Below are 27007 nucleotides of genomic sequence, written 5' to 3' on the forward strand. Positions count from 1 at the left end.
CGCAAGAGGCAAGTTTAAAAGAGAACGAGAAAAATTGCCGCAAGAAAAATCGTTTAATGTAAATTGGGACTAAGGATACAATTTTAAATATTTACAGAGTAGGATATTTAGAATTGAAAATACACAATATCGGGCCACGTTCGGTAATGTCGCCATGTAAAATTTATTGAAGTATATTGAAGTTTTTGATCATACAGGTCCACGTTATGGTTTATCGAAGAATTTTACAACAACAAAGAATTGCCGTTGTCTTTGCTATAGCAAGATTTTCACTATTTCGATGATCTTAGCCTAATTATACCCTCAGCCTTTAGGCTATGGAAGGTATATACAGTTTGATACGATGAAAATATGCCTCATCGAAATAATGGTCTTAGACCCCAAGTATGTTTGGACGAAATGTGTTTCAGACAATTTGGAGTCGATCTAGCCATGTCCGTCCGTCTGTCTGTCTGTCCTGCTGGCTGGAGCGCACGATAACTCTCGAACGGATCTGCCGATTCGGTCCAAAATATGGTCTTAGTAATATTTTGTCCAAACATAGTTTAAGTTTGAAGATAAGCCATATCGGTCCACTCCTTCAGGTACCTCCCCCACAAAAGTTGAAGGGAGTGGCCGAATTGGTCTATCCTAATATATCTAGCAGATATACATCAGGTTCAAATATGGACTATATTTGTCCACTCTATGCGGTACCTCCCTCACAAAATTTCGGATAAGTTCACTTTAAGACCTGATATCGAATCATTTTGATTTTTGTTGACGCAACTTGCATTCGCTACCTCAATTACGATGGTAAAAGTTTTTTTCAGGGGCAAGTCCATACTTCTTGAAAAAACAGCCCGAAGGGTGTAAAAACCCCATAGGCACCATATGTTGCGGCTGGAGATCCACTTCCATAACGGTCAATGTCGATCCATTCCTTTTAGTATCTCCTCCCCAAAACTTTTGATCTTTAATCCTAATCAACATTTTTGTCTGTTCAAACGCCAAACATTTTTAAAACCCCCTAAATACATACGTATTTTGGGAAAAAATTGTTTCAATATACACAGGCTGAGGGTATATCTCTGTCGGCAAAGCCGACTGATACTTTTTTACTTGTTTTTAAAAATACCGGGCCCCCCGTGCACCCCCCGTACGTCCCTGTTCGCCCTAACAGACCATATCTCTTGCAAAAACTGTAGTTACCACTATTTTAACCAACATGGTTCTAGAAGAGAATCTCGCTTCTCATAAGTAGTACTTAAGTAGAATAGAACTGAAAGAATTCGCCCACTCAACAAAGACCATTCAAACGCGTTACATTGTTACCATCTGATAACTGTGCTCCGAGTAATAATAAAAGTGTTTCTTTGAAATTTCACTCTTCAGCGTATTTATTTAATGCACCAGTTCAGAGGCAGAACTGATTAAATGGTTATTTTTTTATTTACAGGTCTAACGGACAGTGTAATGAGTAACAGTGGTACAGACTGTGATTCTTGCGATCACCTAACCGAGGGTTGTGAGTGTTCAAGCACCTTAGTCCTTGATCACACTAGTGAGTTTCTTGAAACGAAAAAAAATCGCAAACACAGAAAACCATGTTCACCGGTTTCTCTACCTCATACCCCTCGCCTATAAACTCGAAGTCGCCATGTTGAAACAGCGCTAGTGTGACCTTCGACTTAGAGTAATGCGAGCTTAAATTACCTGGTGTCGTATTACGTTGGAAATGACGTTTCAACTTGTGGCGTACTCTTTAATACAAGAGAATTTTTAAAGAGAAATATTTGTTTTATTTTTCTCGAGGTCCATAATGGGTTAACGTAATTTAACATCTTTTGACAAATAAACGATAAGAAAACACTTCCGAATTGTGTGCTTCACCTAGTCTAACAGGAAACTGGCGCTTATCACACCTTAGTAAGGTGTGACGAAGTATTATTATTGTTGTTTATCTGAAGTGTTATTGGTCAAATGATAACAAATGTGACACACTCAAAATTGTGTGTACTTTCTTATTTTTAGCACAATTCAGAGAACTTTGATTCTTATCTCGCGAATGATTTCATTCATCACGTTTAATTACGTTTTAAATGGAATTGCTTCTTCAGACTATGGACACACTAAATTGGTTTGCATGGATGACTGACTAGAAACAAATGATTTTAGAGGTTAGGAAAGTGGATGTTTACTGATAAACACGTATTCTGAAGGTTTTACTTTTTCTACAAAATGTTAGCATTCCTAATCCGAAATAAAAAATAAATGACAATATTGCTTTTACAAAATTTGCAAATCGCCCTCGTTTATAACCAAAAAAGACAACTGAGAAGATCAACAAAAGTATCGGCAGCAGCAGCATGATCATGTTGTGTGTTTTGTAGGCCTGTTTTTGCTATTTTTTGCTGGCATTATTTTTAAGTTTGTCTTCTGCTGAGTGTTTATTTTTATTTCTCTTTGTTTTTTGCAAATATTTAAAAAATAAAATAAATAAAAAACAAATGTTGTCATTTTATGTCTGGCCACTCGATGGCCACTGCTGTTTTTGTTTACAATTCATGGCTCCCCCAAAGAGTTGGCCACTTCGGTAGGCTGGCTGGCTTTTTGAGTGTACCTCTCCACTGCCCAAGAGCTTAAGCCACTGCAGATTTTGAATGATGTGCGTTTAAATTGTTCATAACTCTCTGTGAACAAATATTTAAGTGTCCGTCTGGTGTTTGGTGATAATCTCTCAGGGATGTATGTGAGTGTGGAGGTTTTTTTTTTGGGGAATGATAACCCCGTAATAAAATATGACATTTTTATACCCCCAGCCTTTAGGCTAAGGAGGGTATATACACTTTGATACGATGAAAATGTGCCTCATCGAAATAATGGTTTTAGACCCCAAGTATGTTTGGACGAAATGTGTTTCAGACAATTTGGAGTCGATCTAGCCATGTCCGTCCGTCTGTCTGTCCTTCTGGCTGGAGCGCACGATAACTCTCGAACGGATGAACCGATTCGGTTCAAATTTTGGCTTTCGTAATATTTTGCCCAAACTTAGTTTAAGTTCGAAGATGCGCTACATCGGTCCACTCCTTCCGGTACCTCCCCCACAAAAGTTCGAAAATGTTCGGAAAGTTTGTGCGCACGATAACTCTTGAAGGGAGTGACCGATTTGGTCCATAATTTGTATAGTGTAAACTTTCTACCAGAGTAATATGAGGTTCCAATATAGTCTCAATAAGTCCACTCCTTCGGGTACCTCCCACACAAAATTTCGGAAAAATTCAGTTTAGGGCAATCTCTCGAATCGCTTTGATTTTTGTTTTAGCAACTTGTATTCACTGCACTCCATACGACGGTAAAAGTTTCAGCAGGGGCAAGTCCATACTTCCTGAGAAAATAGCATGAAAGTTGCAAAAAAAAAACCTATGACACCGTGTAAGGTGGTTGGAGCGCACGATAACTCTCGAACGGGACTGGCGATTCGGTCCAAAATATGGTCTTAGTAATATTTTGTCCAAACATAGTTTAAGTTTGAAGATAAGCCATATCGGTCCACTCCTTCAGGTACCTCCCCCACAAAAGTTCAAAAATGTTCGGAAAAATTGTTCGTGCGGTAACTCTTGAAGGGAGTGGCCGAATTGGTCTATACTTTACACATCCTAATATATCTACCAGATATAGATCAGGTTCAAATATGGACGATATTTGTCCACTCTATCCAGAACCTCCCACACAAAATTTCGGATAAGTTCACTTTAAGACCTGATATCGAATCACTTTGATTTTTGATGAAGCAACTTGCATTTGCTGCCTCATTTACGATGGTAAAAGTTTTTTTAGGGGCAAGTCCATACTTCTTGAGCAAACAGCCCGAAGAGTGTAAAAACCCCCTGTGGCCCCATATGTTGCGGCTGGAGATCCACTTCCATAACGGTCAATGTCGATCCATTCCTTTTATTATCTCCACCGCAAAACTTTTGATCTTTAATCCTAATCAACATTTTCGTCGGTTCAAATGCCCAAAATTTTTAAAACCCCCTAAATACATACTTATTTTAGGAAAAAGTTGTTTCAATTTACACAGGCTGAGGGTATATCTCTGTCGGCAAAGCCGACTGATACTTTTTTACTTGTTAAAGAAAAAAATGAAAATTGTGTATTGAAAATTTTAGCCAACAAAATAATGAAAATATTAGCCTGTCATTGTGAAAGCTGATAAAGAAGTATTTGCAAAGGGTCCAGGTGTTTTAATTTCCATGAAATATGGAAGGGCTGTGGATTATGTTTTTTTAATTGTGGCACAAATAAAAATGTAATGATGAAAAAATACACACCCACACACACACAAAGAAGAAAAGTAATTAATTTTGCAACTGTAACACAGACCGCAATCAACGTTAAATTAATACCCTTAAAATCTCTGTGTTGGGAGCAAATTAATTGTGCGTAAAAGTTTTTCGGATGATGTTATTATTTATTTTGCTTTGAGGAAGGACAATGAAAAGCTTTTGGAGATGTTAGGTGTTGGTATAACAAATTTATGTTGTATGATATAATTGTAGTACAGAATAATTTGAATTATTTAAGAAAATTTAAAAATAGTTGCAGTAAGAAAACATTGTCCAACTAATTTAATTTTCTTCTAACGAATAATATGTTTAGGTCCTTAACGTTTTCTGATATATTATGATTTTTTTAACTCAAAATTTTAAAATGTATACTTACATATACATATATCAAGGGCGGAATAAATTAATAACAGCAACTTACCTAAAATGAGAAAAAAAAATAAATTAGTTAATAAAATATTCTTAGATTAATTTAGGTTATAGTATAAAGATGTAAAAAATATATCCTCAGCCCTCTACAGTAAAAAAATACGACACTTCTATTAATTATCATGCAATGCTATATTTAGTAAAGTAAAACAGTAAGGAAAGGATCACAGTCGGGCGGGGCCGACTCTATGATACCCTACACCACTGTGAATGTGTAAAATATAGGAGATACAGTGTTGGTCACAGAATTAGCACACCCCTTTGGGGCAAAATGATTTCAGTCAGCTAAGAGTTTTGATAGGGCAAATTGAACTATTTTCGTAAACAAAATCCTTTTCTATAATGTATTTAACAGATTTAATGATATAAGTGAATAATATTATCAGTGGTTTTTTGAAAATAAAAGTTTTGTGAAGACTCCCAAATTATCAAGGGGACACATAATTAGCACACCCTATAATTTTTTAATTTAATTCAATTAATATACAAAAATTAATTTATATTGAAGTTAATTCGTATTCAAAACGCATTGAACAAATCATTTTTTTTCAAAGAAAAAATAATTTATCTCCACGGAATCTCAAAATATATCCCAATAGCGGACCATTTTTCTTAATGTACACCTAAACATCAGAAAGTCGCCAAAACTTTAAAAACAAATGTACAATTGGATCTGAAATTATTGGAATTGTTAACCGATTACTGAAATTTAAATATAAAGTGCAAAAATTTTTCAAAAAGTGTTTAAGGTAGATGATTCATTCAAGAAAATTTTCGATTTGGAAGGGGTTTATAGAATGAAGATCAATAAAATGCACCCTTATGTAAAGAAGGGTCAACTTATAACACCATTTGTTATTCAAAATTACAAGTCAGAATAACACCAAAGACCTATGACTACAAAACTGTCAACAAAGCACTAGGTGAACACGTAGCACATGGGTATGTTTTAAGGTATAACCCCTTTCTAACAATAAAAGGATTTTGAGGTATGCTGAAACTGGTTAAAATCCATGAAAGTAGGCATATACTATTCAAGATAAATGTTTTCTGGATTATTGATTTTAAATTTAATCGTTTTAAGCTCCGGGAAACATATTATCTTGCGGTCTTACTAGACTATATCCCATTTGCCTTACGTTTAGAAAATTATTGAAATTTGCGTAGGTCCCATAGAGATGAACATAGGTTTATCGTGGCATACATCACGACATATCGATAAAATTCAGTCCAGATAGATAAGTATTTATATAGTCAATAGCTCAAACCATCATATTACAGTTTCTTAATGAAAATTTTTGTGTCAAACGGATTTTACAGATGCACACTGCTGGTGGGAACATCCCACTATTCGCAAATTTACAGAGATGAACAACAATATGATGTTTCTATTGAATTTGTTTACATGTGCAAATTCGATATAAAAACACTAAAAAACTGAAATTTCCATCAATCCTTGGGACCCAAGGTGTACCCCATATAATTCCCTTCTGACACTGAAATTTCGGAGACTGGTGGAGAGTATAACTAGCAGACTGGAACTTATTCCCAAACGAAAGGAATTTAAAACTGAATATGGACGAACATATTGAAACTATTCACAATATTAGTGATTCTTTTAAGGTGTGCTAATTACGTGTCCAGTGAATTTAGGACATTTTTTACATTTTTGGGGGTTAGTCAAATTTACAGTTATGTTTCAGTTTCTGTATTGCGTTGTATTCTTTAAGCATACTACTGAGAATATATTAATACAAATACTTTATTCAATACAACCACTTTTGAAGGTCTTTTTAGGCAAAATATATGTTGGTAGTGGGGTGTGCTAATTGTGTGACCAACACTGTATTTATCAATTTGAACTGATTTCTATATAATATGGTACACTTATAACTAGACAAAATTCCGATGTAGTTTGGTACATTTGTTTCTAGACCGAATTCAGTCACACATTCCAAATTTCATCAAAATTGGACGTATATAGCGTGTTTGGTGCAACAAATACGTCAAATCGGCCGACAATATATATGGGAGCTAGATCCAAATCTGAACCGATTTCTTTATAATTTGGCACACTTATTTCTAGGCCGAATTCAGTCACACATTCCAAATTTCATCAAAATCGGACGCATATAGCGTGTTTGGTGCAGCAAATACGTCAAATCAGTCGAAAATATATATGGGAGCTATATCCAAATCTGAACCGATTTCGATGTCATTAGGCACATTTATTTTTAGACCGAATCACACATTCCAAATTTCATCAAAATCGGATCTATATAGCGTGTTTGGTGCAGCAAATACATCAAATCAGACGAAAATATATATGGGAACTATATCCAAATCTGAACCGATTTCGATGTAATTTGACACACTTATTTCTAGACCGAGTTCAGTCACACATTCCAAATTTCATCAAAATCGGACGTTGGTGCAGCAAATACGTCAAATCGGCCGAAAATATATATGGGAGCTATATCCAAATCTGAACCGAATTTCACCAAAAGCAATACCGTTCTTCCTATGGCTAAAAAAATTATATTCCCCAATTATCAGCTGAATCGAACAGAAAATGCGACCTGTACGTTGCGAACAAAAATACATGGTCAGACGGACGGACGGACATGCATAAATCGACTCAGAAAGTGATTATATGTAAATCCCCAAAAGGAACTATGGGTCTATTTCGTTTTCTTTTGTATGTTACATACAAATGCCCAAAGACATAATACCTCTTACCACAGTCTGGTGTAGGGTATAAAAAGAATCAGTCGGCTTTTCCTACAGCTAAATACCCTCAAACTATGACTGACCAAACAAGATGTTGTTCGATATAGGCCCTTTGGGACGTACATTTAGAAGAAATTTTAAAATTTGCCAAGTTTCGACAATAAGCCACTTCTTAACAGTCACTTTAATAGGTATTTACCAGATTATTTACAGCTTTTGATCCATTATATCAGGACGAGTTGACTTGCCCCGTAAAAACTATACCATCGTAATAGGAAATTTTGTGTTGGAGGTACCTGAAGTAGTGGAGGTACCTGAAGTTTGGACCAAACAGGAGCAATTTATTAATTTTTAACTGACCTAAAAATATTATATAGGGTGTACAAAATTTGGACCCAATCGGTCCAACCAACAACATTAACATGGTGGCCGCAGGGGGTTTTTATGACATTCGGGCCGTTTTCTCGCTAAGTATGAACTTACCCCTGTAAAAAATTGTACCGTCGTAATGGGGGCAGCGAATACAAGTTACAACAAAAAAAAATCAAAGGGATTTGAGAGCAACTATTAAACTGCACTTTTCCGAAATTTTGTGTGGGTGCTACCCGAAGGAGTGTACCGATATACACCTTTTTCAGATGTAATTCGAAACATTTTATTGTAATTCGTAACGTTTCATTTGTAATTCGAGAATTCTTTTTGTAATTCGTAGCATTCCATTTGTAATTCGAATTATTCTGTTTGTAATTCGAATTATTCTATCTGAAATTCGAATCATTCCATTTGTAATTCGAATTATTCAATTTGAAATTCGAATTATTCCATTTGTAATTCGAATTATTCCATTTGTAATTCGAATTATTTCATTTGTAATTTGAATTATTCCATTTGTAATTCGAATTATTTCATTTGTAATTCGAATTATTCCATTTATAATTCGAATTATTTTATTTGATATTACAAAGGAAATCATTAGAATTACAAATGGAATAATTCGAATTACATATGGAATAATTCGAATTTCAATTGAAATAATTCGAATTACAAATGGAATAATTCGAATTACAAATTGAATAATTCGAATTACATATGGAATAATTCGAATTACAAATGGAATTCTCGAATTACAACTGAAATATTACGAATTACAAATAGAATCCTCGAATTACAATTAAAATAATTCGAATTACATCTGAAAAAGGTGTAGTTCATATTGGAACCTCATCTACGTCATCTATCTATGAACCTTAACGCGGTTACTGCCTTTGAAAGTTATCGTTCGGATAATTTTAGCGAAAAGTTTTAAACTTTTGTGGGGGAGTAGCCGAAGGAGTGGATCAATATGACTCTTCTTCGAACTTAAACTAAATTTGGACACAAAAAATGTTATCACTGTAAACATGACCGGTAAAAATTCCAAAAAATGTCCTCGAACAGTACTTAAACTGCATTTAATCGAAAATTTTGAACTTCTGTTTGGCCGGTACCCGAAGGCGTTGTCCTATATAATCCTTCTGGGAACTTGATGTACGTTTGGAACATTTTGACGATTTGCAAAGATTCGGCCAATTCGTAAGTTATCTTGCTCATCAGGTATTTTAGTTGATGCTGGAGGGGGGTTTGAGACAACCTGCTGCAAAAAGTTACAAATATTCCGAGACGTGTCCTTAAACTGCACTTTAAAAAAAAAACTTTGAAATTTTGTATGGGTGGTACCTGAAGGAACGGGCCTATATTGTCCATGTTTAGATCTGATCTATTTATGCAAGAAATAACACGATATGCAAAGTTTAGAACCGAATTGGTTACTCCATTCGAGAGTTAACCATTTTAGCGAAATATTTTGTACTTTGGTGGGAAGGTATACGTCGGAGTGGGCCGTCTTCGAACTTGATGTACGTTTGGAACAGATATTACGAGTGGTCAAGTTTGGATCCAATAAGTTTATCAATTCGAATGTTATTGTGCGCAGCAGATAGCTAGAAAAAAATTAATTTAGTTCGCCTTTGGAGGCAATGCCAAAGTCCTAAGCAATGATCAGAAACTGGCCGAGCAAATTGATAGCTCCACATTTTACACGCTGAACAAAGATGCTCCTACGAGGATATGTGGAGATTGCTACAGCTTCCGGTCTCATAAATGGCAACCAGCCATTTCATTTGGCTCAGGCCATCATTCGTCATCGTCTCCGTTAATATACTTACTTAGCTGACCAATAACAAACATTTGTTCTATAGACCGATCTAAGAAATGATATCCAATTCTCTCTGTTTAGTGCTTCGCCGTTAATAGACTTCCCGACTTAATAACCTCTGACCTTGGTGCTTCTTCGAGAATATAACAATCACCGTCGGAATCGGAATCTCTCCAAAACAACAAACACAACATCTCACATCACTTGTTGTTTTTCACGGCCCTAGAAATGCATAGTTCTTGCAAAGTTTCCGCATCAAAGTCAGCAAAATTTTAGACTTTAGGAGTCGAAGCAACACATGGTTACAATGCTTTGCGGAAGGATCGTACAAGAAACGGAGGGGGAGGGCTTGCCTTCCTTGTACACCAGTCTTTTCAGTACACACCTACTTCGCTTGAACTAGACTCTAGTGACCCATACACCTAATGTACGGGAGTAGCAGTAAAGTGTGGAACTGCCGACAGAGTTGCTTAATGTATATATTAGTTCGATATTGGAGGGTAAAGACAGTCCGCTGATGGAGGATCTCAATGCTCATCAAGAGCTTTGACATTCCGTTCCTGGCAATAACGAGAGGGGTACAACGCTGACCGAGAAAATGGATAGCTCCACATTTAGCGCAATGAATTAAAACGCTCCTACGAGGAAAAAAGGAGTTGGAACAGCTCGCCCTTGTGAAAGCCCCTCTAATAATTGACTTGTCCTACTTGCCATTTCCCTTGGCTAAGGCCATCTTCCAATCATCGTCTCCGTAAACAGACCACCCCACATCATAACCACTGAACGCCGTACTTTTCTGAACCATGGAAAAACTGATTGTCAATGGTTCAAAGAATTTACCAATCACCGCTGGTAAAAGAGCTGGCTATTCCCTCAGATCGTCGGGTAGCTGAGATAATTTCCATCACAGCTGCAACTTTTGTTCGAGCACTCGAAATTAAACAAAATTTCCCAGCACAGGGAAAAAGCGTGTGTTCAGCTTTGTCGTACGAAGCCCGAAGATCCAAGAGTTGGGAAACTTACTCTTGAGGTCAACCGGCTAGTAGACGCGCATTAGCGGGAAAAGTGGATAGACCATATACTCAGAGAAATAAGGATTATAAAAAGGCTCAGATCCGAAGAGATGCGCGTGCTATTTTAACCGGTAAATTATAAAGCAACTCGCGAGTTATAGGGTGAAGAGGAGTGTGCTACGCCAAATAAGAATCCTCTCTGACTAGAAGGTACCACCACAATTTACGATGAACAATGTTGCAAATGTTATCCGAAAAGCAAAATCATCTGATGTATTGGGCCCATACGGAATCTCAATAGTAGGTCATAAGCAACTGGATCAACTCGGAGTTCAGCATTTGATATGGTGGCTCTTGACCTGTCGAAGACTATCTATGGCGTCAACCATGCCAAGCCCTGCGAGGATATAGAGAAGACTTCCCTCCAGCAGTGTTTGAAACGTTGGATAATCAAGAGTCGTTTGTAGAATTCAGAAATAAAAAGTCCAAGAACCGTAGAGTGAAACAGGGAATTCCACAAGGCGGAGTTATATCTTCGGAACTGTTTCCTGAAATTCCTCACTTTCCAGACGGCTTCCCACTGTTGTTCAGAATCGTTTTTTCTGGTCAAAACTCAGTAAGTTTTTATAGAGATATTTTCATAAAAAACGACCAAATTCGTTCCAGTAGTTGCAGGGGAATTCAAGTCAAAGTTAAAATTTTGAGCTATTTTTGCATCACAATATGAGTATTTTTGAGTTTTTCCTATTTTCCAAACTACAAAAGCCAATAAATAAAGCAAGAAATAAATAAAACTCTTGCCATTTTATTTTGTCACCATTTTTAATGTAAATGCAAGCGTTTTATTTAAAAGATTCCATCACAAACGTGGCTAATTTAAAAGAATTTTTGGGGCTACCAAAAACCACCATAAACGTGGATTTTTAAAAGAATTTTTGGGGCTACCAAAGACCACCATAAACCTGGATTTTTAAAAGAATTTTAGGGGCTACCATAGACCACCATAAACGTGGATTTTTAAAAGAATTTTTGGGGCTACCATAGACCACCATAAACCTGGATTTTTAAAAGAAGTTTTGGGGCTACCAAAGACCACAATAAACGTGGATTTTTTAAAGAATTTTTGGGGCTAGCAAAGACCACAATAAACGTGGATTTTTAAACGAATTTTTGGGGCTACCAAAGATCACCATAAACGTGGATTTTTAAAAGAATTTTTGGAGCTAGCAAAGACCACAATAAACGTGCATTTTTAAAAGAATTTTTGGGGCTACCAAAGACCACCATAAACGTGGATTTTTAAAAGAATTTTTGGGGCTACCAAAGACCACCATAAACGTGGCTTTTTTAAAAGAATTTTTCCAGCCACCAAACACCGCACTAAACGTGGATTTTTAAAAGAAGTTTTGAGGTTACCAAGTACCACCATCAACATGGATTTTTAAAAGAATTTTTGGGGATACCGAAGACCACCATAAACGTCAAAGAACTTTGTTCCATGCAGTTCCCTAAAAGTTCTAGTCCGCTAAATTTGGAATTTTAATAAAATTTAGTACCTGTGGAAAAATAAAATAGCTCACTTTGTGTAATAAAAACGGTAAAATAAACGCTAAAATAAACAAGTAAAAAAGTATCATTCGGCTTTGCCGACAGAGATATACCCTCAGCCTGTGCAAAATTAAACACTTTTTTTGCAAAAAACTTATGTAGGAGTATTTAGGGGGTTTCAAAATGTTGGTCGTATGAACCGACAAAAATGTTGATTAGGATTAAAGTTCAAAAATTTTGCGGAAAAGGTACTTAAAGGAATGGACCGACAATGACCTTGGGGTGCCATAGGGGGTTTTTACACCCTTCGGGCTGTTTTCTCAAGAAGTATAGACTTGCCCCTGAAACAACTTTTACCATCGTAATTGAGACAGCGAATGTAAGTTGCTTCAACAAAAATCAAAGTGATTCAATAGCAGGTCTTAAAGTGAACTTATCAAAAATTTTGTGGGGGAGGTACGGGATGGAGTGGACAAATATAGTCCATATTTGAACCTGATCTATATCTGGTAGATATTATGAGAATGTGTAAAGTATGGACCAAATCGGCCACTCCCATCAAGAGTTATCGTGCGGACAATTTTTCCGAATATTTTTGAACTTTTGTGGGGTAGGTACCTGAAGGAGTGGACCGATATGGCTTATCTACGAACTTAAAGTAAGTTTGGAAACAATATTAGGAAGGCCAAATTTTGGCCGGAATCGGCATTTCCGTTCGAGAATTATCTTGCGCTTCCACCCATAAACATGGTGTCATAGGGTTTGTTTTTCAACTTTCAGGTTATTTTTTCAGGAAGTATGGACTTGCCCCTGAGGATACTTGTACCTTCGTATAGGGGACAGTGAATACAAGATGTTACAACAAAAACCAAGGCGATTCGAGAGCAGTTCCTAAACTGAACTTTTCCGAAGTTTTGTGTGGGAGGTACTCGAAGGAGTTTACCGATTGAGTCCATATTGGAACCTCATCTAAGTCTGGTAGAAATTTCATAACGTGCAAAGTATGGACCAAATCGGTTACTCCCTTCAAGAGTTATCGTACGCACAAATTTTCCGAACATTTTCGAACTTTTGTAGGGGAGGTACCGGAAGGAGTGGACCGATATAATCCATCTTTGAACTTGAACTAAGTTTTGACAAAATATTACGAAAGCCAAATTTTGGACCGAATCGGCAGATCCGTTCGAGAGTTATCTTGCGCTCCAACCACTACACACGGTGTCATAGGGTTTTTTGTAACTTTCAGGCTATTTTCTCAGGAAGTATGGACTTGCCCCTAATGAAACTTACAGCGTCGTATAGAGGACAGCGAATACAACTTGCGTAAACAAAAACCAAGGCGATTCGAGAGCAGCTCCTAAACTTAACTTTTCCGAAATTTTGTGTGGGAGGTACCCGAAGGAGTGGACCGATTGAGTCCATATTGGAACCTCATCTAAGTTTGGTAGAAATTACACGATGTGCAAAGTATGGACCAAATCGGTTATTCCCTACAAGAGTTATCGTGCGCACAAGTTTTGCGACAATTTTTGAACATTTGTGGGGGAGGTACCTGAAGGAGTGGACCTATATGGCCCATCTTCGAACTTAAATCGAATCTGGACAAAATATCTCGATACCCAAAATTTGAACCGAATCGATTGATCCGTTCGAGAGTTATCGTGCGCACCAGCCAGCCAGACAGACAGACAGACAGACGGACAGACGGACGGACATTGCTAGATCTACTCAAAATTGTCTGAAACGGATATCGTACAAACATACTTGGGGTCTAAAACCATTATTTCGATGAGGCACATTTTTGGTCGTATCAAAGTGTAAATACCCTCTTTAGCCTAAAGGCTGAGGGTATAAAAACAGTTCTTAAAGACAACAATTCTACCTACCGGGTACAACTATTGCATGTCTTGAGAATTGGCAATGATGAGCGCAGCCAGAGCGATAGAAGAAGACGATATCGAAAAATGTGATATTCAAAGTTGGAAAAGTAAAGCAGTAAAGGAAGGAAAGGAAAACTATTCACAATTCGGTTAGAAGTAGAAGTAAAATTGACCGTATTAGAAAATACCCCCACTTCTGTTGATTTTCATACATCCCCACCAAAAAGAAAAAAAAATATTACAAAAAAACACAATATTTATTTTTGCAAAATAAATTTTTACGACAATTTGACAGTGCTATGCTGTTGTTGTTGTTATTATTGTTGGCGTTGTCATGCAGCCGGTATAAGTGCTTCTTAGTTATGGTGAGAGACCCCTACCAACACGGCAGTCAAGTGTAGTGTCAGTCATAGTAGTCATAGTAGTGGCATATGTCTATAAATGTGAGAAGGGGATGGATGGTAAGCAATATCAACAATCAGCTGTTGTTGCTGCCACAGCAACAACACTCAGACTTTTGTTAGTTGTGGCACACAACAAAATCGCTGGACTCCACTCCGCAACTGTTACTACATTTATATATTTTTTTCATCGCATTCTTTTTATTAATAAAAAAGGAAATTGTTTTGTTACAGTAGTCATTGTATTTATAAAATGTGTAATAAATAAATCTATATTGGGGTGTAATGGAAATGACTATTCACTATCTTTTTTGTCTATTTGAAGTAAATATTTTATATCAAATGGTCCTTTAAACCTTGTATGACACCACACACGTTGCAAGCACACTTGCCTTACACACTGAATGACTGGATTCAATTCCGAGATAAGACAGAAATATGTCAATTTTTAGCGATGGCAAGATAGTCCTCAGAATGATGTAGAATTCACTTCCTGAGTATATGTCTACAAGAGGGGTCGTTAAACACGCCTCCCCTAGTGTGAATCGACGAGCATTAATGGTTATGAAAGAATCTCCTCCTCGGATATTCCTGGCAACCGACTATGTCTTCTATAGAAAAACTCAGTTGTCCTTTCTGAAATATCATGGAACGGATATAGATACACCCCAATAAACTCCTCACTGAGCGACATTCCCTCGTATGATGTCAGTGTACTTCTACTGTATGTATGTAAATCAGTCAGTACGTCAACAGAATTACGCATACAAAGTCCAAGTAACAAACTGGCGCACAGCAAATACAGCAAATAATCCAACGACGCCAAAACTGCGCCCAAAATATGCCTGGCCTGACTGACTGGCTGGCTGGCTGAGTGAGTGAGCGATGGAATGGCATTGCGGGCATTGCTGTCGCCACCATATGTTGCCAGTTATGAATGAATTCATATTTTTTTGCTCACAACTAAATTAATTAAATGAAATAAAACAAAATTCTTGTTTGTTTTTTTTTTTTTAAGATAAATATGCATTTAGGGATGCCAAAATAGAAAATTAAAAAAAAAATTAAAAATCCATGTATGTATATTGTGGTCTTATTCTTTTAAAAATCCACGTTTATGATGGCCTTTGTTGGCCCCAAAAATTCTTTTAAAAATCCACGTTTATGGTGGTCTTTGCTGGCCCCAAAAATTCTTTTAAAAATCAACGTTTATGGTGGCCTTTGTTGGCCCCAAAAATTCTTTTAAAAATCCACGTTTATGGTGGCCTTTGTTGGCCCCAAAAATTCTTTTAAAAATCCACGTTTATGGTGGTCTTTGCTGGCCCCAAAAATTCTTTTAAAAATCAACGTTTATGGTGGCCTTTGTTGGCCCCAAAAATTCTTTTAAAAATCCACGTTTATGGTGGTCTTTGCTGGCCCCAAAAATTCTTTTAAAAATCAACGTTTATGGTGGCCTTTGTTGGCCCCAAAAATTCTTTTAAAAATCCACGTTTATGGTGGCCTTTGTTGGCCCCAAAAATTCTTTTAAAAATCCACGTTTATGGTGGCCTTTGCTGGCCCCAAAAATTCTTTTAAAAATCCACGTTTATAGTGGTGTTTGGTAGCCCCAAAAATTCTTTTAAAAATCCACGTTTATAGTGGTCTCTGGTAGCCCCAAAAATTCTTTTAAAATCCACGTTTATGGTGGTCTTAGGTAGCCCCAAAAATTCTTTTAAAAATCCGCGTTTATTGTGGCCTTTGGTGTTTCCCAAAAATCTTTAAAAAATCCTGAAGCAATCCAAGTAGTAAGTATCTCAACATTGCTTAGCACTTTGCATAAAAACTAAATCCCACTTGTCCTAATTACCATACACTTTCCTCATTTTTCTAACACCACTCAATACCGGCAAGATGAACTAATAGAAAACTAAAAGAAAAATAGAAGAAGATACTTATTTTTAATTTTCCCACTCAGCCAACATTGAAAAACTAAATGTTAAATATTTGGCAAATGCATTAAAAATTGTGTGCTAAGAACTTGGGAAGGTTTCCTTCCTTTACTTTGCCTCCTCCTCCTCTGGCGGAGTAGTGCTAATGCCGTTTGCTCCCAAAAATTGTTCTCACAACATAGAAAAGGAAATTGAAATTTTAAAAACAAACAACTCAACAAGAATAGATGTGAATACGCTTTACGATGATTTCGAAGGAAAGAAGTAAGGGAAATAACGAACAACGGGTATTGACTGACTAGCGAACTGCTTGCCTGACTGACTGACTGAATGGTTTGAATGGTTTTTGTGGTTTGAGCCTTGAAACTTATTTTTCGATATTTATTTTTCTTTCTATTCAATTGTAGTTGTAGTTGAAAGGCAGGGAGATATTGACATAAATTTCATCGTTCATGTTCTTGAAGTTTGAAAAAAAAGAAACGCATTCATGTGCGCCTTCGATAGTAACACCAACAACAACACCAAGAAAATCAAAGCCAAAAATAAATATTGCCTGGCATCGTCGGAAAAGGTTACTTCTTCCTCAATCAGAATGAAATATTGATTTTGTCCGTTTTTGGTTATTACAAATACATTTGTTGTTGTTTTTTTGTTTAAATTGTCTATTGTTGTAGGGGTTGTTGGGTTGGGTAATACTTTGGAAATTACTGAACTGACTTAATGTAAAGTTTTTCGTAAAGAGGTCTTATTTGAAAATTGGAAATAAGCACGTTTCGGTTATTATAATAAGTTATTGATTTTATTTTATGGTGGTAAAGGAATGAAGAGAAGCTTGAAATTAAAAAAAAAACACTTATACACAAATAGCAATGGGTAAGGGTCGATATAACCCAAACCCTATATGTTGGAGTCACCAGAGACAACAATAAACATGGATTTCTTAAAAGAATTTTTGCAGCCACCAAAGACCACCATAAACGTGGATTTTTAAAAGAATTTTTGGGACTACCAAAGACCACCATAAACGTGGATTTTTGAAAGAATTTTTGGGACTACCAAACACCACCATAAACGTGGATTTTTAAAAGAATTTTTGGGGCTACCAACGATCACTATAAACGTGGATTTTTTAAAGAATTTTTGGGGCCAACAAAGGCCACCATAAACGTGGATTTTTAAAAGAATTTTGGGGCCAACAAAGGCCACCATAAACGTGGATTTTTTAAAGAATTTTTGGGGCCAACAAAGGCCACCATAAACGAGGATTTTTAAAAGAATTTTTGGGGCCAACAAAGGCCACCATAAACGTGGATTTTTAAAAGAATTTTTGGGGCCAACAAAGGCCACCATAAACGTGGATTTTTAAAAGAATTTTTGGGGCCAACAAAGGCCACCATAAACGTGGATTTTTAAAAGAATTTTTGGGGCCAACAAAGGCCACCATAAACGTGGATTTTTAAAAGAATTTTTGGGGCCAACAAAGGCCACCATAAACGTGGATTTTAAAAGAATGTTTGGGGCCAACAAAGGCCACCATAAACGTGGATTTTTAAAAGAATTTTTGGGCCAACAAAGGCCACCATAAACGTGGATTTTTAAAAGAATTTTTGGGGCCAACAAAGGCCACCATAAACGTGGATTTTTAAAAGAATTTTTGGGGCCAACAAAGGCCACCATAAACGTGGATTTTTAAAAGAATTTTTGGGGCCAACAAAGGCCACCATAAACGTGGATTTTTAAAAGAATTTTTGGGCCAACAAAGGCCACCATAAACGTGGATTTTTAAAAGAATTTTTGGGGCCAACAAAGGCCACCTTAAACGTGGATTTTTAAAAGAATTTTTGGGGCCAACAAAGGCCACCATAAACGTGGATTTTTAAAAGAATTTTTGGGGCCAACAAAGGCCACCATAAACGTGGATTTTTAAAAGAATTTTTGGGGCCAACAAAGGCCACCATAAACGTGGATTTTTAAAAGAATTTTTGGGGCCAACAAAGACCACCATAAACGTGGATTTTTAAAAGAATTTTTGGGGCCAACAAAGGCCACCAGAAACGTGGATTTTTAAAAGAATTTTTGGGGCCAACAAAGGCCACCATAAACGTGGATTTTTAAAAGAATTTTTGGGGCCAACAAAGGCCACCATAAACGCGGATTTTTAAAAGAATTTTTGGGCCAACAAAGGCCACCATAAACGTGGATTTTTAAAAGAATTTTTGGGCCAACAAAGGCCACCATAAACGTGGATTTTTAATAGAATTTTTGGGCCAACAAAGGCCACCATAAACGTGGATTTTTAAAAGAATTTTTGGGCCAACAAAGGCCACCATAAACGTGGATTTTTAAAAGAATTGTTGGGGCCAACAAAGGCCACCATAAACGTGGATTTTTAAAAGAATTTTTGGGGCTAACAAAGACCGCCATAAACGTGGATTTTTAAAAGAATTGTTGGGGCCAACAAAGGCCACCATAAACGTGGATTTTTAAAAGAATTTTTGGGGCTAACAAAGACCGCCATAAACGTGGATTTTTAAAAGAATTTTGGGGCCAACAAATGCCACCATAAACGTGGATTTTTAAAAGAATTTTGGGGCCAACAAATGCCACCATAAACGTGGATTTTTAAAAGAATTTTTGGGGCCAACAAAGGCCACCATAAACGTGGATTTTTAAAAGAATTTTTGGGGCCAACAAAGGCCACCATAAACGTGGATTTTTAAAAGAATTTTTGGGGCCAACAAAGGCCACGTTAAACGTGGATTTTTAAAAGAATTTTTGGGGCCAACAAAGGCCACCATAAACGTGGATTTTTAAAAGAATTTTTGGGGCCAACAAAGGCCACCATAAACGTGGATTTTAAAAGAATTTTTGGGGCCAACAAAGGCCACCTTAAACGTGGATTTTTAAAAGAATTTTTGGGGCCAACAAAGGCCACCATAAACGTGGATTTTGAAAAGAATTTTTGGGGCCAACAAAGGCCACCATAAACGTGGATTTTTAAAAGAATTTTTGGGGCCAACAAAGGCCACCATAAACGTGGATTTTTAAAAGAATTTTTGGGGCCAACAAAGGCCACCATAAACGTGGATTTTTAAAAGAATTTTTGGGGCTAACAGAGACCACCATAAACGTGGATTTTTAAAAGAATTTTTGGGGCTAACAAAGACCACCATAAACGTGGATTTTTAAAAGAATTTTTGGGGCCAACAAAGGCCACCATAAACGTGGATTTTTAAAAGAATTTTTGGGGCCAACAAAGGCCACCATAAACGTGGATTTTAAAAGAATTTTTGGGGCCAACAAAGGCCACCTTAAACGTGGATTTTTAAAAGAATTTTTGGGGCCAACAAAGGCCACCTTAAACGTGGATTTTTAAAAGAATTTTTGGGGCCAACAAAGGCCACCTTAAACGTGGATTTTTAAAAGAATTTTTGGGGCCAACAAAGGCCACCATAAACGTGGATTTTTAAGAGAATTTTTGGGGCTAACAAAGACCACCATAAAAGTGGATTTTTAAAATAATTTTTGGGGCTAACAAAGACTACCATAAACGTGGATTTTTAAAAGAATTTTTGGGGCTAACAGAGACCACCATAAAAGTGGATTTTTAAAATAATTTTTGGGGCTAACAAAGACTACCATAAACGTGGATTTTTAAAAGAATTTTTGGGGCTAACAAAGACCACCATAAACGTGGATTTTTAAAAGAATTTTTGGGGCTACCAAACACCTTCATAAACGTGGATTTTTAAAAGAATTTTTGGGGCAACCAAAGACCGCCATAAACGTGAATTTTTAAAAGAATTTTTGGGGCAACCAAAGACCGCCATAAACGTGAATTTTTAAAAGAATTTTTGGGGCTACCATAGACCACCATAAACGTGGATTTTTAAAATAATTTTTTGGGCTACCATAGACCACCATAAAAGTGGATTTTTTAATGAATTTTTGGGGCTACCAAAGACCACCATAAACTTGGTTTTTAACAAAAATTTTTGGGGCTACCAAAGACCACCATAAACGTGGATTTTTAAAAGAATTTTTGGGGCTACCAAAGACCACCATAAACGTGGATTTTTAAAAGAATTTTTGGGGCTACCAAAGACCACCATAAACGTGGATTTTTAAAAGAATTTTTGGGGCTACCAAAGACCACCATAAACGTGGATTTTTAAAAGAATTTTTGGGGCTACCAAAGACCACCATAAACGTGGATTTTTAAAAAAATTTTTGGGGCATAAACGTGGATTTTTAAAAGAATTTTTGGGGCTACCAAAGACCACAATAAACGTGAATTTTTAAAAGAATTTTTGGGGATAACAAAGACCACCATAAACGTGGATTTTTAAAAGAATTTTTGGGGCTACCAAAGACCACAAAACGTGAATTTTTAAAAGAATTTTTGGGGCCAACAAAGACCACCATAAACGTGGATTTTTAAAAGAATTTTTGGGGCTAACAAGGAACTCCATAAACGTGGATTTTTAAAAGAATTTTTGGGGCTAACAAAGACCACCATAAACGTGGATTTTTAAAAGAATTTTTGGGGCCAACAAAGACCACCATAAACGTGGATTTTTAAAAGAATTTTTGGGGCCAACAAAGACCAACATAAACGTGGATTTTTAAAAGAATTTTTGGAGCCACCAAAGACCACCATAAACGTGGATTTTTAAAAGAATTTTTGGGGCCAACAAAGACCAACATAAACGTGGATTTTTAAAAGAATTTTTGGGGCTAACAGAGACCACCATAAACGTGGATTTTTAAAAGAATTTTTGGTACTACCATAGACCACCATAAACGTGGATTTTTAAAAGAATTTTTGGGGCCACCAAAGACCACCATAAACGTGGATTTTTAAAAGAATTTTTGGAGCCACCAAAGACCACCATAAACGTGGATTTTTAAAAGAATTTTTGGAGCCACCAAAGACCACCATAAACGTGGATTTTTAAAAGAATTTTTGGAGCCACCAAAGACCACCATAAACGTGGATTTTTAAAAGAATTTTTGGAGCCACCAAAGACCACCATAAACGTGGATTTTTAAAAGAATTTTTGGAGCCACCAAAGACTACCGTGGATTTTTTAAAGATTGTTGGAAGCAACCCGAGACACTTTTTACAGTATTTTTTGGTAACAACTGATATAGACCCTCCTATTCTAAATCGAATCTCTAAGTGTCGACAAATATTAGCATTTCTTTTTGTGCTAAAAATTCCATAAAATATTTTGTCTATTTCGAATCCGACCTAACCATTTCATGTATCTGTGTTGTTGTTGTTGGTAAAGTAGACAAACAAGTGTCCAAAACACATATCCCCCAGAAACGTAAATCTAAACAAATTGAACAGCGTCATGCCAAAAAAATAAAATACGGAACAAATAAAAATAGATATTCATAATCGGTCAATACAAATAGACCGATAAAGACAAACTACAAAAACAAATAGCAAAATAGATATAAGCGACCCTGTCGTTCATGGTGGCATGTCACAGATCTGCTGCTCGTGGTGGTGGTGCTGGTGCTATTGTGGTGGACCCCAAGCAAAAGATTACTGACTGACTGGTACAGGTTTTTGTCCACATTTTTAATGGCGGAGTTATGTGTGGCATATGCTGAGGGGGAGGTTGAATACGGTACCAAATCTACAAACAATTTTTGGTTAGCATTTCGGCAAATAAAACCTGCTGTCAGTGTTTGAACGGTAATATTTTATTTGAATCTTTTTTCCATATTTTTTTTTTTTTTCTAAGATAAAAATGAAAAAAGTTGGCACTACTGACTAACGGAAGAAGTAAAGTAAAGAGACCAATATTTAAACAATATATATTTTTTATTTATATTTTCTTGTGTTTGATAAGCGACAGACAGTAAACGGCAACAATAAGTCCACCAAAGTGTATCTCATTGACCTTGCCCACAGAGAGCATGTGGTCGAACTGCGCTGCTTGTAGAGGATTTTGTTTGGAGATTTTTGTTTTTTTGCAATTATTTTTCGCTTTACTTGCAATCGCAATTTTGTTTAGTCTGTTTAATGGAGATATTGAATATTGAAATTTGTTTAGAGCCAAACAAAGTGGCGTTGAATTTGTTTTTCTATAGAAAGACTAGCCCACAAATAATATCATAAGAAGCTTATTGCTTTTTGGGGGGACGGTTTTTTTTTGGCAGTCAACAATAATTTTGGCGTTTCTAAATTGTATATAATTGATGCTTTATTTGAAGGGAATGACATATAAGAGGATTCCGCAGTGAAGTTGAATTTCCTTTAAAACAATAGAGAGAATGAATTTGAAATAATTATTTCGGATTTGATTGATTGAGTATTTGTTGTCGTATATTTTTTAAGAACATTTCTAATACTACTTTAATATCTAAACTAGACTAAATTAGTAATAATTTCCACAAGCCAAAAATGGGGATGAGAGTTAGAAGAGTTTCTAATGGATGGGGATGATTTGGAAGCGTACCAATTTATATTTTTCAAGAATTATAAAATTGGTTTACCTTAACTGGTGTTGGTGATCTTGAAGGTATTCTTAATGAATTTCTATCTTTCATTATATAAGAAGTCTTGTGCTAAAAAATAAATGAAAAGAAAAAAGAAAAATTATAAAATAAAAAAATAAAAACACTGGTGCATAAATATTATATAAGTAGATAATTTTGTATTAATATAGAATTTTTTCTCAACAAAGTTTATAATATTTAAAAAAAAAAAAAGTTTTTAAAACAACAACCCAACACTAGGTGTGGATTTTAAACATATTATACTTTAAAAATTCCTTTTTTTAAATATCCACTAAAATATGTCTTCAATAATATCTTAAAATATTTTTTAAATATTTTTTTTAATATTTAATAATTTTTTAAGATATGTTTTTGATATCCCAAAACTAGGGTAGATCCTTCGCAAAGATATTTTTATTTTTTTTTTTAATAAATATACCAAAACTATCGTTGAACCTTCGCAAAGAGTTTTTTTAATTTGAATTATTTATTTATTCATTCATTTTTTATTTTTAAAATATTTGTTTAATATTATTATACTTTAAAAACAAATAGAACCCTTTTTTATATATTTTTCAATGTCCTTTTTTAATATCCCATAAACTATGTATTTAATAATTTCTTAAAATATTTTTTAAATACTAGACGTAAATCCTTTGCTTTTTTAACATTTTTAATTTGTATACCCTACACCACTATGTGGGGAAGGTGTTATATAAGTTTTTTTTTGCCTAAAAGTTTGTAACACAACGAAATAATGGACTATACTTATATGTATATACCAAAATAAATGTCTCAGTCTCAGTCGATCTGGCTATGCGTGCCCGTCCGTCCATCTAAACCTTTTAATCAGGCTACAGGTCACAATTTTGATCGGATCGTGACGATCACATTTTAGGGTTTCATGGGGATTCCAGTGAGAAAGTAGCACATTCATTTTGGTGATGGTCGGATAATATTCAGGAGTCGGAATGGACAAAAATGTATGTGAAAAAAATGCTACCAGTTATTCTTATGCGAATATATCCGCTTTAATGAAAGAAGAGAATATCATTTATATTTTTTCAACCCTAAACTAGTCTTGGATATTTTTAAAGTTCGAAGTAGGCGTAGAATTTTTAAAAAATATTTTTTCTTTCTCGAAATTTTTTAAATTAAAAAAAAAAACTTTTTTCAATCCTGTAATAGGCGAGTATTTTAATTGTTTTTCTCAAAAAAATTTAAATGTTGTTATAAAAGTACTTTTTTCAATCCTGAAATAGGCAAGGATTTTTAAAAAATATGTTTTTTTCTCAAAAAAAAAAAGAAAAAAAATATTTAAAAAAGTACTTTTTCATTTTTTTTTTTAATTTAAATTTCCAAAAAAAAATTATTTTTTCAATTCTTAAATAGGCGAGAATTAAAAAAAAAAATTTTCGTTGGTTTTGTGCGACAGTCCAAAGGCAAACAAAAATTAAAATAAAATAAAAAATATTTTCTCTTTAAAAATTTTTAAATTTAAAAAAATTGCTTTCAATCCTTAAACAAGCGAGGATTTTTTAAAAAATATTTTTGTCTCAAATATGTTTATTCTTTATAAAAAGTCCTTTTCTCAATACTATGCGAGGATTTTTTAAAAAAATTATTTTTTTCTCAAAAAATTTTAATTTTTTAAAAAAAGAACTTTTTTCAATCCTGAAAATATATTTGTTTTCCTAATAAAATTTTATTTTTTTTTTTTTTAAAAGTACTTTTTTCAATCGTTCTTTTCAAAAAATTTAATTTTGTTCAAAAATAGTTTTTTAGACCTGAAAAAATTTTAATTTTTCCTTTTCAATTTAAATTTCTTAAAAAAAAGAATTTTTTTAGTCCTGAAATAGGCGAGAATTTTTTAATTTTTTTTTCTCAAAAAATTTTAAATTTCAAAAAATTGCTTTCAATCCTTAAATAAGCGAGGATTTTTAAAAAATATTTTTTTTTCCAAAAATGTTTAATTTTTTATAAAAAATCCTTTTTCATTTTTTAAAAAAAATATTTTTTTCTAAAAAAATTTTAATTTTTTAAAAAAAGTACTTTTTTCAATCCTGAAAAAATATTTTTTTCCTAACAAAATCTTAATTTTTTTTAAAAAAAAGTACTTTTTTAATCCTGAATTAGGCGAGAATTTTTTGTTTGTAAAAACCTGACTTGGATTTTTTTAATATTTTTCCAAACCTTAAAATAAGCTTGGATTTATTTTTTAAATATTTTGTACAAACCTGAAATAACATTGGATTTTTTTAAAACTATTTTTGCAAGCCTAGATTTTGTACAACTATTTTTGAAAATTGTTTTCATTCCTAAAAGGATTGCTTAAAAATATATGTTCAAACCTGAACTAGTTGTGAATTTTTTAATATAGTGGACTATACTTAAATTTTTTAATTAAAAAATTTAAATTTTGCTTTAAACGTACTTTTTTCAATCCTGAAATAGGCGAGGATTTTTCAAAAAATATTTTTCCTCAAAAAATTTTAATTTTTTAATTTTAAAAGCACTTTTTCAATTTCTTTAAAATTAAATTTCTTAAAAAAATAATTTTTTCAATCATGAAATAGGCGAGGATTTAAAAAAAAATATTTTCTCTCGAAATATTTTAAATTTTAAAAAAAATTGCTTTCAATCCTTAAATAAGCTAAGATTTTTTAAAAAATATTTTTTTGTCAAAAATGTTTAATTTTTTATAAAAAGCCCTTTTTTCAATCCTGAAATAGGAGAGGACTTTTTTTAAATATTTATTTCTCAAAAAATTTTAAATGTTAAGAAGTAGTTTTATCATTTTTTTTTCAATTTAATTTTTTTTTAAATAGTGCTTTTCTCAATCCTGTAGTATGCGAGGATTCATTAAAAAAATATTTTTTCACAAATAAATTTAATTTTTTAAAAAAAGTATTTATTTTTCGAGGATTATATAAAAAATATTTTTTCCTAATAAAATCTTAATTTTTTTTAAAAAAAAGTACTTTTTTAATCCTGAATTAGGCGAGCATTTTTTGTTTGTAAAAATCTGAAATAGACTTGAATTTTTTAATATTAATACTAAACCTGAAAATATGCTTGGATTTATTTTTTAAATATTTTTTACAAACCTGAAATATCAGTGGATTTTTTAAAAATATTTTTGCATGTATAGATTTTGTAGAACTATTTTTGTAATATTTGTTTCAATCCTGAAAAGATTTCTCAAAAATATTTTTCAAACTGGAACTAGTGGTGGATTTTTTAATAATGTCAATGAAAGAAGAGAATATCATCTATATATTTTTTTAAATCTGAACTAGTTTGGGTTTTTTTTTCAAACACAATATAGTAGTGGGTTATAAAAAATATTGTAAAAATTATTTGTTTTTTTTTTAATATTTTTGCAAGCCTAAGTTTTTTACAACTATTTTTGTAATAAATTTTTTTAATCCTTTAGTGGAATTCTGTAACTCGTTTTTTTGGGCTACCGACAAAAATCGGTAAAACGCAAAATTATTAATGAAAAGTATCAACAAAAGTTTACAACACTGTTGGTATCGGTAGGACTTAGCGACAAAATTTTGTGGTTGTTAACTTACGGAAAAATTTCGTTAATTACCGAAATTATAAGCATTTTCATTTTACGGATTTTTGTCGGCAACTCGAAAAATGATTTACAGAATTCCACTCAAAAATATTATTCAAACCTGAACTAGTAGGGGATTTTGTAATAATGTCAATGAAAAAAGAGAATATAATTTATATTTTTGTCAAATCTGATCTAGGCTAGCACTTTTTTTAAAACCCGGAATAAGCATGGAATTTATAAACAATATTTTTTCAAAAAAAAAAAAAAAATAATTTAAAAAAAAACATTTTTAATCCTGAAATAAACGTGGTTTACAAATATTTTTTAATATTTTTTCAAACCTGAAATAGGCTTGGATTTTTCAATATTGAAATAGGGGTGCATTTTTTTACAAATATTTTTTTAAATCTGAAATAGGGGTGGGTTTTTTTACAAATATTTGGATTTTTTTTTTAAATTTCGGATTTTTTTA

General features: G+C 34.1%; 1 protein-coding gene across 7 annotated transcripts in view; it reads right to left on the reverse strand.

Annotated features, from left to right (window-relative positions):
* The window catches only part of Kap3 (kinesin associated protein 3), a 209249-nt gene that overhangs the window by 136729 nt on the left and 45513 nt on the right, over positions 1-27007 (reverse strand). For 3 of the 7 annotated variants that reach the window (XR_012411796.1, XM_073977590.1, XM_073977592.1), the window contains exon 3: positions 22965-23036. The exons of the other annotated variants lie outside the window; for them this stretch is intronic. Coding sequence is in view for 2 of the 3 variants with exons in the window: in XM_073977590.1 (XP_073833691.1) it covers positions 22965-23036 (72 nt within the window). In the remaining variant the exon portion in view is untranslated. The remainder of the gene's footprint in view (positions 1-22964; positions 23037-27007) is intronic. 7 annotated transcript variants of the gene reach the window in all.

Source organism: Musca autumnalis, unplaced genomic scaffold, assembly GCF_047663935.1.
Source record: "Musca autumnalis isolate F117 unplaced genomic scaffold, ASM4766393v1 scaffold_3, whole genome shotgun sequence".
In the NCBI taxonomy this organism is placed as follows: domain Eukaryota; kingdom Metazoa; phylum Arthropoda; class Insecta; order Diptera; family Muscidae; genus Musca; species Musca autumnalis.